Genomic DNA, 13770 nt, shown 5'->3' with positions numbered 1-13770 from the left:
GCCCCAACCCCCAGCTGCAGTGAATCCTCTGGGCGACTATGGAGAGGGGAAACTGAGTCTCAGAGAGCTCCGAGCTCATATCCATAGCTATGAAGGGAGTTAGGGGCAGGGATTGGAAACCTCGGGAGACAAACCCTCTCTTCCCTCTGCCACGCTGCCTTCCCAGGGGCTGCCATGGGATGGAGAGTGGGGTGGGAGCCTGGGGTGGCAGTGTGGGCATGGAGCAGGAACCAGATCCGGCAGCTGGAGCTTCTCCGGAGGCCACAGCCTTGGCCAGGGGCAGGTGGGAGGGGACCTGAGCCCCAGCAAGGGCGCCAGGCTCAGGCATGGCGTGGGTGCCGGGAACCCGCTGTCATGGCCAAGTGCCGGGCGGGGGCCTGGGCTCACGGAAGGCACAGCTGGGGGGCACTCCCTGGATGCTGGCTGCAGGGGACCAGCAGTGGCTCCCCAAGGCTGCATAGAGCAGTGGGGACGCAGATGTCCCCAGATCCAGCTCTCAGCTGTATGGGCAGAGGAGGTTCCTATCCCAACAGGGGCGTGGGGAAATTCCCATTCCAGCATTAAAGGCTTGTGGTTCTCCATCCAACAGCATTTAAAGAAATGTTCTGAAGACCAGAGCTCCGGGTCTTTCACCATCTCCAGCACTGCTCAGCGCGACCTGACTTGCAGTGCCTGCTTTGAGCAGAAGCTAGGATTCTTCTTCCTCAGATGGAGGCCTTTCTGTGCCTTGTTGTTCTCAGGTCTCCCCTTCTGGAAGCCCTCTGGCCACGTTAGACCCCTGTCTTGCCACCACCCCCAGCCCCGTGCTCAGCTCTCAGCAACCCATGTTGGCCCGGGTCACAGCAGGTGCCGGCCTAGGGGGGTGGGGGGTCCCAGAAGCAGCGTCCACCCCCTCCAGGTGGTGGGCTCGGGGGAGGGGGTCTGCGTCCTCCTTCCTCCTGAGTCTCCTGAGTGCTCTGCAGGCCCCCGAGGCCCACAGGAGGCAGCACGGGTGCACATCTGTTTCAGAGGATCGGGGGCCACTCCTAGGCTCATCAGGAGATGCTTTCCAAAGACAGTGCCCACTCTGAGCGAATGGGATGTAAGCTCCTCTAAAGTGTGAGTTGATGTGTGTGGAGACAAGATAAGAATTTGCAAAAGGGAGCATGGTGACCGTGTCCAGAGCCGTCAGATGCTGCTGGATTGGTCGGTGGGACTGGCAGAGGTGCCCTGGGAGGCCAGCCTGGGGGGCACAGCTGCTCCTCCCTGATGTGCTCAGCCCCCTCCCCTTCCTCTTCCTCCTTGGCACTGGCACGGGGAGGTCCTCGGTGCACGGCACTGAGACCCAGCCCTGCTGGCTCGGAGCCCCAGGCCGCGGGGGCACAGGAACCGGATGTGGTGGTGCACGATGTGGCCCAGCAGGATGAGGGTTTAGCCGGGGATTCCTGGCTGAGCCTCTGGCAGGACGGTGGGCGTGGGAACCGGCAGAGGTGGATGTGACATGAGGGGTCCGAGTGCCCCAGGGCAGGGACACAAGGCTGGCGAGGGGTGAGGGCCGGTCACGGGCGGCCGTGAGTGCCGCGGGGGAGGAGGATCGGTCCCCGCTGGTGGCCGACGAGAGGTCTGGCCTGGACGTTCTGGGAGTGCAGAAGGGGGCCACAAAGAGGTGACAGTAAAAGGGTAAAAACTGCAGCCCAGCAGGAGGTGTGCTCACGGTGTGGCCGAGGCCTTGGGGCCCACTGGGCTCTGCTGTCCCGCAGCGCAGCCGACGGGCAGGACGCCTGGACACGCCCTCCCAGCCCCCAGCCCCGGGGCTCGCTGGGCCCTGAGCCCGCCCTCAGCCAGTGGCCGTTCTCTTTCATGTTCTCTCGGTGCCTGCCCCCCGCAGGTTCTGCTCCTTTCCTTCCTTCTGCTCTGGAGAAAGGACCTGGAACTCACTCCCCCTGGACTGAGGCTCCAGGACTGAGCAAGCCCTGCCGGGGAATTTGCCCCGAATGAAGAACCAACGCTTGAGCTCAGACAGAGATGCCATTTCAGGGTGACTCCAGATGAGGGCTGGTGGGGGTGTCCCCGAAACAGTGTGCCCCGGAGATCTCCCTGGAGGAAGACCCGGCGTGTCCTCTGCACGCACAAGGGAGAGGATCGGTTGGCTGGGGGCCAGCTCCGTGCAGTGCGCTCTACCCGACTAGCTCCAATCCTTGCCCTGAGCGTAAACGAGGGATGGGGGGAGGGGGCTGCAGAGAGGTTAACAACCGGCCAGAGGTTCCAGGGTTCCAGGGCCGGCGGCTCGGGGTGGGGCCTCCCACCCAGAGTCCTTGCCCTTCCCTTCAGCCCGCGCCACCGCTGACTGCCCGCCAACTCCTCCCGCGTCCCCCATCACCCACTCCCACCTCCTGCCTGGGGTGGGGGGCCCGCGAGGGGCCATCCTCCCGCTCTGGGGGCATCCGAGCCTAGGGTGGGGTCCATCCCGCCTGCCCCCGCAGTGGGTCGTGGGCACTCATACACACAGCTGTGCCCCTCAGCCGCTCCGTGTTCTCCATGAAGCAGGCCAGTTTGGGGAGGATTCAACGTGCTCAGTTCTGGGACGTGGTCATAGCAGTGGTCCCGAGGGCCTGGTGGGCGTGTGGCCGAACTCAGTGGGCACACAGAGCTCTGCTTCAGAGGAGCGTGGGGGGGGTGTGGCCGCCCAGTTCGTGGTACCTGCAGGGCTGGCCCAGCCCTCAAGGCTGCAGGTGGGGGGGCCAGCAGCCGCCCGGGTGGGAGGGGCTTGAGGCCAGGCGTCCCCCTCCCCAGGGTACACTCCAGCCTGGCCAGGGCAGGGCCACCAGCGCGGTTTTGGGTTTGAAGAATCCCTCTGCCTCCTGGTCAGCGGCCACACCCTGTCCACGGGGTCGGGTGAGGCAGCATTCCAACTGGGTATTTAATGCAAGATTTCAGCCCCAGGTCTTCAGAAATAGCGGATTTAGAGTGAGTTTCTTCTCCTTTCAGTACCAAAAATAATAACAACAAATACTGGCTTCCTGAAGTCCAGCCCAGCTGGGAAGACTTTCCAGATGGTGAAACAGAATTTAAAATAAAAAAGCTGGACCCCTTCCCTTCTCCCCCCCGCCCAGGAAGCCCACGTTGTACAGCCAGCCTGGAGGCGGAGGGCCTGGCACGCACGCCTGCAGTGCGTGTGCTAATGAAGCAGGGGTTCTGCGCGAGGATTTGTTTCACTGATGTTGACAAACCTGTCTCTGAAACTTGAGGCTTTAAGAAAGAGCATCGTCCCCTGGGAGTACATGTCTTTCCTGTGGAATGCTCTGAAGTGTGGATTTCCAGAGGTGGGCCGTGCGCGCGCACACACATGCCCCCTTCACAGCCCCATGTGCACAGACCATACCTGCTCAGACACAAAACACACAGGCACACGTACAAAGCATGTGCGCACACACGGATACATACGCACACATACCTGCACATGTTCACGCAGCACACATCCACAAACGTGATAGAAACATGGGCACACACTCACGTGTGTGTAAGCACACACACACACACCTGCACACAAGTGGAGGGGCCAGCACTGTCCATTATGACAGTTTGTGTGTTTCTAGGGTGGCTCCTGTGTGCCTGTCCTCACTTTTTCCTGACGGTGGGGTCACATGTGTCACATGTCCCCCTCGGTCACCAGTGATGTGTGTGCCCAGTCACACGTGTCACTGATGTGCCTGTGGCACGCGCCATCCCACAGCCATCTCTGCACCCATCCCCTGTGTGTACTGCTGTGCAGGGCGCACCTGTCCCTGGCGGACCTCCACATGTGCTCCCTGCGCCCACAAGCTGGACGAGCATGCTGCTTACAGATGCCGAGCAACGGTGATCCGTGGGCTCACGTGGTACCTGCCAGACTCCTCTCGCCGCGTCTGCTGGGCGTGTGGGAGCCGGCCACGGGGTTCCTGCCGTGGGGTTCCTGCCACGGGGAGTCTGCCGTGGGGCTCCTTCCAGGTGCTCATGGGCCACTCTGGGCCTGTTTCCTCTCTGTGCACCCAGACCTTCACTCGCAACTCCAGACTCTTGGCACCTGCTGTCCACTCCCAACTCCCCTTACCTTCTAGACTTGGCCCAAACTTGGCTTGTTGGAAGCCAAACACCCATCCGCACTCCTGACGCCAACAGCAGGCTTCTGGCTCATCTCCACCCCACCTCCCACACCCAGGCCTCCCGCAGATCTTGCTGGAACAGGCCGTAGATCATTGCCCAGGTCTGCCCACTCCACTACCTCCCACTGCTCTGGGTTCCGGACGGCCTACACGGCCTCCCTGCTTCCTCGAATGAGCCCCAGAGGTCTGTTCTCTTTCGGACACCCACTGTGGGTCCATTCACAGCCAGACATGCAGGTCTCGCCCATGGTGTTCAGCTGTGGGCCGAGAGCGCCTGCCCCGAGTGTCTCATCTCTGTGAGCCTTGTTGTGGCCCAACCAATGAGGTGGAGCCCAGCATTCCAGGACAGTGGCCCATCCTCTCTGCCTGTCCCACCCTTGCTAACCCACCCATTCTCTCCCCTCACCTCTCGAATATGCTCTGCATGAATACAGGTGATCCTGTGATTTGGACATCACTGTTTGGTCTGGGAGTTTGGTCTGGGACTTTCTCTTTTGTGGCCTCTGGGATGGCTTGTCTCTCCTTGGATGGAGCCTCCCAGGGACACTGGGAGTATGGTTGTAATCAAGGCATCACGGTGTCCTCAGCAGACAAGCCTCGTTCCTCTGTTCTGGCCGATGTACCTGAGGCTTCCATGGAAACTCTGCTCCGTGCTTCCTGGGGTCAGGCCCTACCTCTTTGTTGCATTCACTATTCCTGTTGAAGTGGGGGCTGGGTCTCACAAAGTGACATGCAAATGCATGCCCATCCATGCAGGAGTGGTGGGGTCACTTCCAGCAGAGTCTCCACAAGCCCTTGCTCTGACTCTGGAGGGGGGCACACTGCTCAGGGGGCTTGGGGGTCTCCTCCAGGTGTTCCCAAGGACACTGCCCTCCTGCCACCCCCCATCCTTGACCATTCTACCCTCTACCTTGCTCTGGACCTTCCGGGGGCATCTATAGATCCTCAAGGCTATGCTGGGTTTGCCCCAATGTCCTGATCCCCAGCTCCACTCCCACCTGGCTTCCTGTGCCCAGGGCCTCCCGAGGCTGTGGCCTTCTAGGTCGGCATGCTGGCCTGAACACTGTTCCTCTCCTCAAATCCTGGACTCACGCTGTCTGCTCCGTAAGCCTGCCGGCTAGCTCCTTATCTCCTGCATTTGCCCCTCCCTTCCTCCCTCCGAGGGTGCCACCTAGACTCTCCTCCACTTAGATGACTTCTCCCCATGAACCAAGGCCAAAGTCCTGCCCCGTCTACTCTCGTGCCTTTGGTTATTAGAAAGTGTGTGCGTTTACACCATTTTACCAAATGCCTGCAGATGGATATGTGCACACACCTACCCATGGACATATATACCATATCTCACTCTCTTTGACTCGTGCAAACTGTTCCATTCATGGACAGAACACACTTCCCATTATCTTTGGGATACTAGGTTTTCTCAAATCACAGAACGTGGCATGACCTGAAAATTAAAAAATTTAAGTTAACAAATGAAGGTTCAAAATGAAAAGCAAGATTCCACCTCCCTGACCTTTTCCCCAGGAACAAAACTGCTAATAGTGTATGCTTTCCCTGTTCTGGCCCTTCCACTATAATTTTTACTTACTTCTTTTTCCCTGACTTTCTGATTTTAGGTGCATACTGACATGTTGTGACTCGCCACCGTGGCCGGCACCTGCCCCCTGCGTTCCGAGCAAGGAAGAAGGCACAGAGCCCACTCTCTGCTTTAACTTTCCCCCTAACTTTTACCACATAATTAAGAAGAAACAAGATTTAAGAATTTCTTTTTATCTCTCTACTATAAATAATTTTCTGAGCTTTATCTACATCTTGATTTTAAAACTTGAAAATGAAAATATGGCGATTACAGTACTGCTCCACAGATTTCATGCAGAGATCAGATTTGTGGCTAACTCTGTGGAGAAAGAGTTTATTGTAAAGGTTTTTACCAGTAGAAGGAGGTTCTTCCAAGTGTGAGGGCCGGGTGTATCTTGTATGCACATTCTTTACAGTTTACTGTACTTCTGAAGAGTCAGAGAGGCTTCCTTTTCTTTGATCCCGTATTCCCACATCCCATTTCTGGATTCCTTTGGCTGCTAGAGTGTCTTCCTGGACCAAGTTTTATTTAGGGGTCTGTCACTGAGAAATGAACTTCCAAATGCCCTCCATTGGTTTGCTGTGTGGACAGTTTAGCTGGGTATCAAATTCCAGGTGCCGTATCTTTTCCCGTCCGAGCTTAAAGACCCTTGCTCCCATAGTTCCCAGAAGCCAGTGTGGCTAACGAAAAGTCATTGTTGTCGGTGTTCTTTTTATTCTGCCCGATTTTGAGGGTTTCTTGCATTTCTTGGGTCTGGGCCTGTCTGTTGGATCTGTTCTGACTATGGGGGCCCCTACTACCTGAATATGTGTGTTCATTTATTTGACTATTTCTCCTCTCTGTTGTCTTTATTTTTCTCCTTTAGAATGTCTAGTGAATGAAAGGTTGGCACCCAGGATATACCCCCTGTGTGCCGTGTGTTGACTTGTACCTACCTTCTCATGGCTCTTTCCCCTTGCGCTCTGTTCTGGGACACGGCATTGTCGTATTTTCTGCACCCTGGTTTTCAGGAATGCCCCAGAGCTTAAAGTGGGTTAGCACATTCATTTTCAGACTTCCTTCTTGCTCTCAGTTTCCTTTCCTTCATAGTAGCCTGAATGAGGCTATTTAGAGTGATTATTATGATTTCCCTTTTCCCTGAATCATTTCTGATCTCTGCCACCTCATTGTCAGATGTGGAGAATCAGTGTCCTGAGCCTTCCCTTCTGTTCATGCCACTGCCTTTCTGCAGCTATCTGGTGGTCCTGCCTGCCTGCCTGGTCCTTTCTGTCTAGGAATAAAGGCTGAGGTGTGTGCTATGACTGGTCAGTGTCGGACCACCTTTGTCTTGTGGAGCCTGGCAGGCTTCTAGCTTGTCTGGGAGATTCTGGGGTGCAGGGTGTTTCCCAGTCCTGTTCGTGCAATCTGGGGACACCACTAGGACCCTTCTCAGAATAACATAGAAGTACATAAGAATACCAAGAAAACCAATTATATCAAAACAAGTTTTATCAAATGTTGGAAAGTGGATTTTGATATAGTAATATGTTTGCTTTATTAAAACGTTAACATAAAAAGGTCTGGCAGTGGGACAACTGTAATTTGAAGTCAGGGTGAACATAAATGCTATTTTGCTCTATTTGCAACAGCTGTAATATGATATGAAGATCCCTATGATTTCTGTTAGTGGCAGAATGACAGTTATACCTAAACCATTGTGTTTCCTGCCTACATGCCCAATGGAAGGTAATGCCAATTGTAAGTTAGAGACTTCAACAAAATGCACACTTTCTCCATCCAGGGTCCTATACCTCTGGCACTCTGGGGACCCTCCCCAGGTGGAGACCACCTCTCTCTTTGGACAGCATTCCCCTCTCGCAGGCCTGAGCTAAATATGTCTGACACCAGCTGTGTGTGATGAGGGAGTGGGCGACAAACCAACCCTGCACTTTGAAAATACAACCCTTTCCAGTGAGTGTCCCCTTGGTGAGCCCATGCCTGTGCCCCTCGGATGCACTGCTTCCTCTTTTGGCAACACGGGGGCTGGTGGGGGAGGACCTGGGCATCCTTCTGGCGGCTCCAGCTGCAGCCCCTTTCCTGCAGCCACTGGTCCCAAAATTCCTCACCCTCTCTGGCCTACAGATTGTCTGCGCTCTTTATTCCCAACAGTGTTACAGTTTTATCATTTCTGAGAATGTCTTTCCGGTCAGAACTGGATGTCTCCTTCCAAGGTCTGCATTGGTACTCACACCACCCTTCTGAACAGACTTCCCAGTGGCACTGCAGGTCTCCGTGATGTGCACTGTTAACTGACTCTTGTGGGCGCCGGCCACAGTCCCCCAATTTCCCCCTTACCTCCTCTAAGGGTACAAGCAATGCCACACACATTCACTGGTAGAAGTTCTCGGTGCCCAGAGGAGGAGGATGCTCTGGTCCCCACAGCAGGACACATAGGTCCTGCCATTCTACCTGTTGAAAATAATTGCCCACGTGCTTCTCTTTATGAACTTTCTTTAATTTTCTTTACAGAAGAATCCCCCAAATGGTTAGTTTTTAAAGTTCTCCTGGTGAATTTAAAATATTTTTGAACTTTCAAAATTTCAAATAATACGTACCTAATTGGGAACACAGGCAATGTGAGAGATGGGCTCTGTTTCCTGACTGAGGTCCCTTTGGGGTCTCGGGTGTGTGTGTGAAATAAGCACCTTGGTGACCCTCACGCCTTCTGAAGTGGACAGCTCTGCTCCACATGAGGAATGAAGGCAATGACCTTGGTGGAGGTCAGGCTGTGCACACTAGGCAGGGCGGTTCCCCGGGTGATTGCTACAGGTCGGGCATCACCGGAGAGTGTCTCAGGGGTGAAGGCAGAGGACCAGGATGGAGATGAGCCTCTGAGAAGGGGCTGCAGAACATCAATCCTCTCTGAGGTCCCGAGTCCCTGGCTGGGATGAGACCAGAGCCACTTCTCCCCAGGGGAGGGTTTGGACTGGCGTTCTTTCTCCAACGCCTTCCCAGGAGGGTGGGGGCCTTGGGGAGTGATGCCCCCACAGGTATAGGACTGACTGTCAGGTGGCCTCTCCGATCAGGGGCTGACAGTGGAATCGTGGGAAGCAGACAGTAGCACGCCTGGCGCTCCTCCTGGCCTGCTCTTTATTGTGGATCAGCATCCATGTCCATCATCATCCTTGCCTCTGTGGATTCCAGGTTCCCCACATGTACACTCAGAAGCTAGACCTAGCTGACCTCTAAGAGCCCTTTTCAGGTCTGGCCTCTTTCCTTTCCTGGTACACAGATGTCTGGGCAGGAAGGAAACAGCCTTCATGTGAGCCCTGCACTGTGTCTCCAGGCCTACCTTATCCTCACAAGGACACTCTGGCCCCGGGGGGTCCTTGCCCCCCCACCCACCTGGAACAGGGCAAGAGGCTCCTGGTCCAGGGCACCGGACCCACATCCAAAGCTCTTTGCTGGGCATTTTAATTCAATTCAGGCAAAACTGCCTGCAGGCCTACCCTACTGGCCTCTTGGAGCCACTCTGCACAGGACACAGATGCGCCTGGTCCAGAGCACCGGGAAGGTGAGGAAAATTGGCCAGAGAGAAATACGCACCCTGCCTAGAGGCGGGACAGAGGCGGGGCAGGAAGGTGCCCACTATTTCATCTAGAGCAGTCCCTGGGTATTTACTGTGCGCCCACACGCTCCGGAGCCTAGCCGCTGGCCTGGAGGATTTCACGTACCAGGCCCCGAACGCGGTGTGTGTGCTTCCGGGCAGAGGTGCCGTCTTTCAGAACCCATCGTGGGTCAGCCCGGGGCAGCAGTGAGGCCTCGGCCGTGTCCACCCCACCCCACCCCACCCCACCCCACCCCCGCCGGCCGCGGGGTGCAAGGGGGCTGGGCGCGCTGGAGGCCGCCCGCCCCGCTGGGGCAACCGCCGCGGAGGCTCTGCAGTGAGGCCCCTGCGCACCTAGGTGGAGCCCGACCCGCGGTTTTCGGCTGGACAGGCCCCGCCTGACCCGCCGGCGCGCCAGGCGGGGGCGCTGCAGGGCGGCGGGGGGTCCCCCGGGTCCCCTGCGCGGCCCAGTGCGCATCGGCGGCTCCGCGGATCGGGCGGAGCGCAGACGGCGGCAGGCGCGGGCCGGAGTCCGAGCGCCGCGCGGGCCGCCTCCCCAAAAGGGGCCGAGCCGTGCGAACGAGCGGGCGCGCGCCGCCGGGCCGGAGCAGCGGCTTCCCGCGGGCGGCGAGGCGCGCAGCGTCGCCGGCCCCACCTGTCGGCGCGGCCGCCGCCGCCACCGGCACCACCGCCGGCCCCGCTACCGGCCCTTCTCCCGGCCCCGGCCCCGGCAGCGCCGGCCAGCGCGGGCGGCCCGCGGAAGCGCCAGCCCGGGCCTCGTCCGACCTCAGCGGCTGAGGCGCGGGCTCCGGGGAGCGCGGAGGCCGGCCCCGTCCGGGGGCGACTAGCCCGCCAGCCCCGGGCCGCGCAAGTTGGATCTCGGCGGGCTCGGCCGGGCCCCGGCGGCGGCGATGGTGCGGCAGCCCCGCGCCCTGCGCGCAGCTCCGGCCCCGAGCCCGGCTCTCCGCGGCGGCGGCGGCGGCGGCGGCGCGGCCCCCTGAGCCCCGGCCGGAGCGAGCGCGGCGCGGCGGCGGAGGAGGAGAAGGAGGAGGCGGCGGAGGAGGAGGAGGGGAGGAAGGCGACGCCGAGCAGCGGCGGAGGGGCCGGGACGCGCAGGACACCCCCCCCCCCCCCCGCGCCGCCGGCCGTTGCGCAATCCGCGGCCCGCCGTCCGGGCCCTGCGGGCGGCGCGGCTCCGGGGGCGGCGGCGGGGCTGATTCATGGGGCCGCGGCGGCCGCCCCCCCGCGCCCGGGCCCCCGGCGCCCCGCAGCCCGCGATGGTGGCCGAGTGGCCGGAGCGGCGGCCGCCGCGGCCGGAGACTTTCTGCTAACCTCCCCGCCCCGCCGCCCCTCCCCGGCGCCCCCGGCCCCTCCCCTCCCTCTGCCCGAAAGACGCGCATCGCCGCCCGGAGTGGCGCCTCCAGTCGCGGCGGCCGCGGCGGTGGCGGCGGATGGGGGGCGCGAGCGGGCGGCCGCGGCGGCTGCACCCGGCGGGGCGCTGATGCGGCGCCTGGACCTTCGCTGCGCGACTTCGGGGGCGTCGGCCGAGTGGGCACTCCGCGATGCAGCTCCTGAAGGCTCTCTGGGCACTCGCAGGGGCCGCGCTCTGCTGCTTCCTCGTCCTGGTGATCCACGCGCAGTTCCTCAAAGAAGGTAATTGTCCCCTGCGCGGGCCGGTCTCCGGGCGCTGTCCCCGCGGCACGTTCCCCAGCCGCCAGCGCCGCGCTCTGCCAGGCTCGCTGAGCGCCACTGCGGGCCCGGAGCGGCCGCGCGGACCTTCCCGCGCCCGGGCCTTCCGGGCTCATCCGCGGCGCGGGGCGGGCACGGGGGCCTCCGTGCCCTCGCGCCGCCCGGGGCCCCAGCCCTCGCTGTGGCTGCCGTGCCGGTCCCCTGTTCCACACGGCCCCGTTGGCAGCAGCGCTCGCCCGCTCTCCGCGGGCCCTCGGTAGATGGCACCCGCGCTCCACGCCGGCGGGCCCTGGCGGGCGCGGGGCTGCAAAACGGGCAAGAGCCAGGGCGAGAGGACTGCGGGCAGCACACCGCTCCCCACCCTCTGGGGCGGAATAGGGGACCTGAGGGCTGGGGGAGCGGGGACTTGGCCGCCAGAGTGCCTGGCCCCTTGCTCTCCGGGAGCATGCTGGAGAGCGCGCGGCTCCTGGATCTGGTTCTTGTGACTTGGTTTATGCGCGAGTTGGTGGTTGGACCCTAAGCTGGAGGGTTCTTTGGGACACGGGAACCTTTCACCCCAGATCGCCATAGGGTTGGGTGGGCACTCTTGGAAACTTCCTGGCCCAGGAGCAGGGCTGTCCTGGAGCTTGGTCCTGGAACAGCCGTGCTCAGCCCCGGCTGGCTCCGGCAGAACAGCAGACCCAGGCACTCCCGGCCCCCAGTTGCACCCACGCCCAGGCTTGTCGGGTGCCCTTGCCCTCACGCACCTTGCCACCAGTGTTGCCTGGCGCTCCCCCTGGCCAGCAGGGAGTGGGAAGCATGGGCCGGAGCTGGTGGGGCTGGGTAATGCCAGCAGATCCTCATTAGCTGCAGGTTCCTACAAAGGAAGGATTTGCAACATTCAGCTGCTTCCCTGCCTAATTAATGAGCTGCTGCTGGCTTCCCAGGGAAGCAGGTAGGTGTGGGAGGCCAGCCCCAGGCTGGATGACCTCCTCCATTGGCCCGGTGTCCATCTCCCTCCCTTGAATCTGGGTCCAGGCCCCCAAGGGAGAGGTGGCTGTCCCGGGGGTTGGCTGCAGGCCTGCCCTGCCCTGCAGGGGCCTGATGGGTCCCCCCCGCCCCGAACTTGGAGGCCAGCTCCCCAGGACACTGGTTACCTGACCTGCTTCAGGAGTGGGTGATTCTGCCTTGGGCTGGTCCTAGAGGGCTGGCGAGTCTCCAGAGGGGTGTTCTCAGCTCTGTCCTCTGCCAGGGGATCCGAGGACCCACCAAGTGGCCAGAGGGTCCCTGGGCAGCTGGGCCTTGTTCAGGGGTTAAGTTCACCACCTTCCCATGGATCTCTCCTTTTGAGGGGATTCATTTTGGAAAGGGAATGCATGTTAAAGTTTCACTGCGTCTCTCCAAGGTCGAAAGTGCCCGTCTGTGTGGAGAGTTTCTGTGACGAAGGGGATCGTCCCTGATTTCGAAGCTGTGATTTAATAAGAGACTAAAGCCAGTAGCTGCTCTGATTGCGTGTGGCTGAATGCTTCCCTCCCACTCAGCCCCTGGGAGCTGGCCGGTCTTGGTCTCTTCCGGGGACGGTGCCATCCTCCTGAGGCCTCGCGTCTTAAGGACAGTTTCTTCTGGTCAAGAGGCAAGAGCCGCTATTCCTGGGTTCGAAGATGCTGGGTGTGGGGCAGGCCAACATTTAAGCGAATCATCGGGCTCACGGAGTGAAGTGTTTGCGTGGACGGGTTATTGAGAGCCCTTCACAGAAAATCTCGGCATTTACTTTGAAGCAGACACATACGTGTCGGTGTTCTAGAAGGCGGTGTAGGAATGGGGACGTAGGACGTGGGGCCGTGGAGCAGGTGCGTGCTCAGAAGCCACCGTATCCTTCAGACAGACTGGACGAGTCCGAGTGTTTGCCTGTTCAGACCTCCAGGATTCTTGGAAGTCCTGTTAGTAGGTCTTTAAACGGTGGCACCTGCTGTTCGGGGAGAAGCATCCCTGTCCTGTGACCTGCCCCTTTTGCCCCTCGGGCTGCCTCACCTCGCCCGGGAGACACAGGGCTGTTCTAGGCCTGCAAGCTCCAGGCACCTTCCTCCAGTAGCATGCTGGCCAGTGGGAGGGAGGCGGCGAGGCAGGCCGGCAGGCGGCTGGGACTTGTCCGCAGAGGAGTGGGGGAGAGTTGTTTAAATAGCCATTTCCATAAGTCTGGTGTTTCAGGGATGAAGAATGGGGGACACGGGGAGCCGTTTTTCCACACTTCACCTTTTGTGTGGAGATGCAGGTCACCCTGTGGCTGATTGGTCCCCCTCTGGCCAGCCTGCCTCCCACTGTTTGGGAAGATGAATAGGGCCGTGACCAGAGAGGGGACGCGCATTGTAGTTCCCTAATTGCGGCTCCGGCCAGCCCAACCTTTGTAGGAACGGCCTGGTCGCCGTGCCCTGCCTGGCTCGGGCAGCCGGAGGACCAAAGAGAGAGCCCCCGGATGCGGCGGTGGTGTGCGTGGGATGCGGGGGCGCACTGGGGCCTGGACGGCACCTGCTCTGCTTGCTCCTCGGGACATCCTGACCCTCCTCTGGGATGCAGGAGGCCGTGTTCTGCTTCTGAATGCTGCGTGCAAATGTGTGTTTGGGGATCTCGGGACCTGGTTTGAAATACAGCTGCTTACTCGAGGGGCCGAGTGCCTCTGTGATGGGGAGCCAGGTCCCGGACAGAGGGAAGCCTCTCCATCTCCTTACTTTCGTTTGGTCTCAGAACACGGGGGTGAGGAAACGGCTGGAATTATAAGAGCTTCCCACCTCCCTCTTCAGCAGACTTCCGTAGTTCTC

General features: G+C 60.1%; 1 protein-coding gene across 2 annotated transcripts in view; it reads left to right on the top strand.

Moving 5' to 3' along the window:
• Nucleotides 1-13770, top strand: part of TAFA5 (TAFA chemokine like family member 5) — a 192193-nt gene that overhangs the window by 60481 nt on the left and 117942 nt on the right. The window contains exon 1 of one of the 2 annotated variants that reach the window (XM_073882603.1): nucleotides 10742-10939. The exons of the other annotated variant lie outside the window; for it this stretch is intronic. Within the exon in view, the coding sequence (XP_073738704.1) occupies nucleotides 10849-10939 (91 nt within the window). The 5' untranslated portion in view covers nucleotides 10742-10848. Of the gene's footprint in view, nucleotides 1-10741; nucleotides 10940-13770 lie in introns of those variants that run through there. 2 annotated transcript variants of the gene reach the window in all.

Source organism: Callorhinus ursinus, unplaced genomic scaffold, assembly GCF_003265705.2.
Source record: "Callorhinus ursinus isolate GAN/ISIS: 27379988/994484 unplaced genomic scaffold, GSC_fseal_2.0 scaffold48, whole genome shotgun sequence".
Taxonomy (NCBI): domain Eukaryota; kingdom Metazoa; phylum Chordata; class Mammalia; order Carnivora; family Otariidae; genus Callorhinus; species Callorhinus ursinus.
Note: the sequence above shows the minus strand (reverse complement) of the source record. Positions and strands in the feature narration are given on the sequence as shown.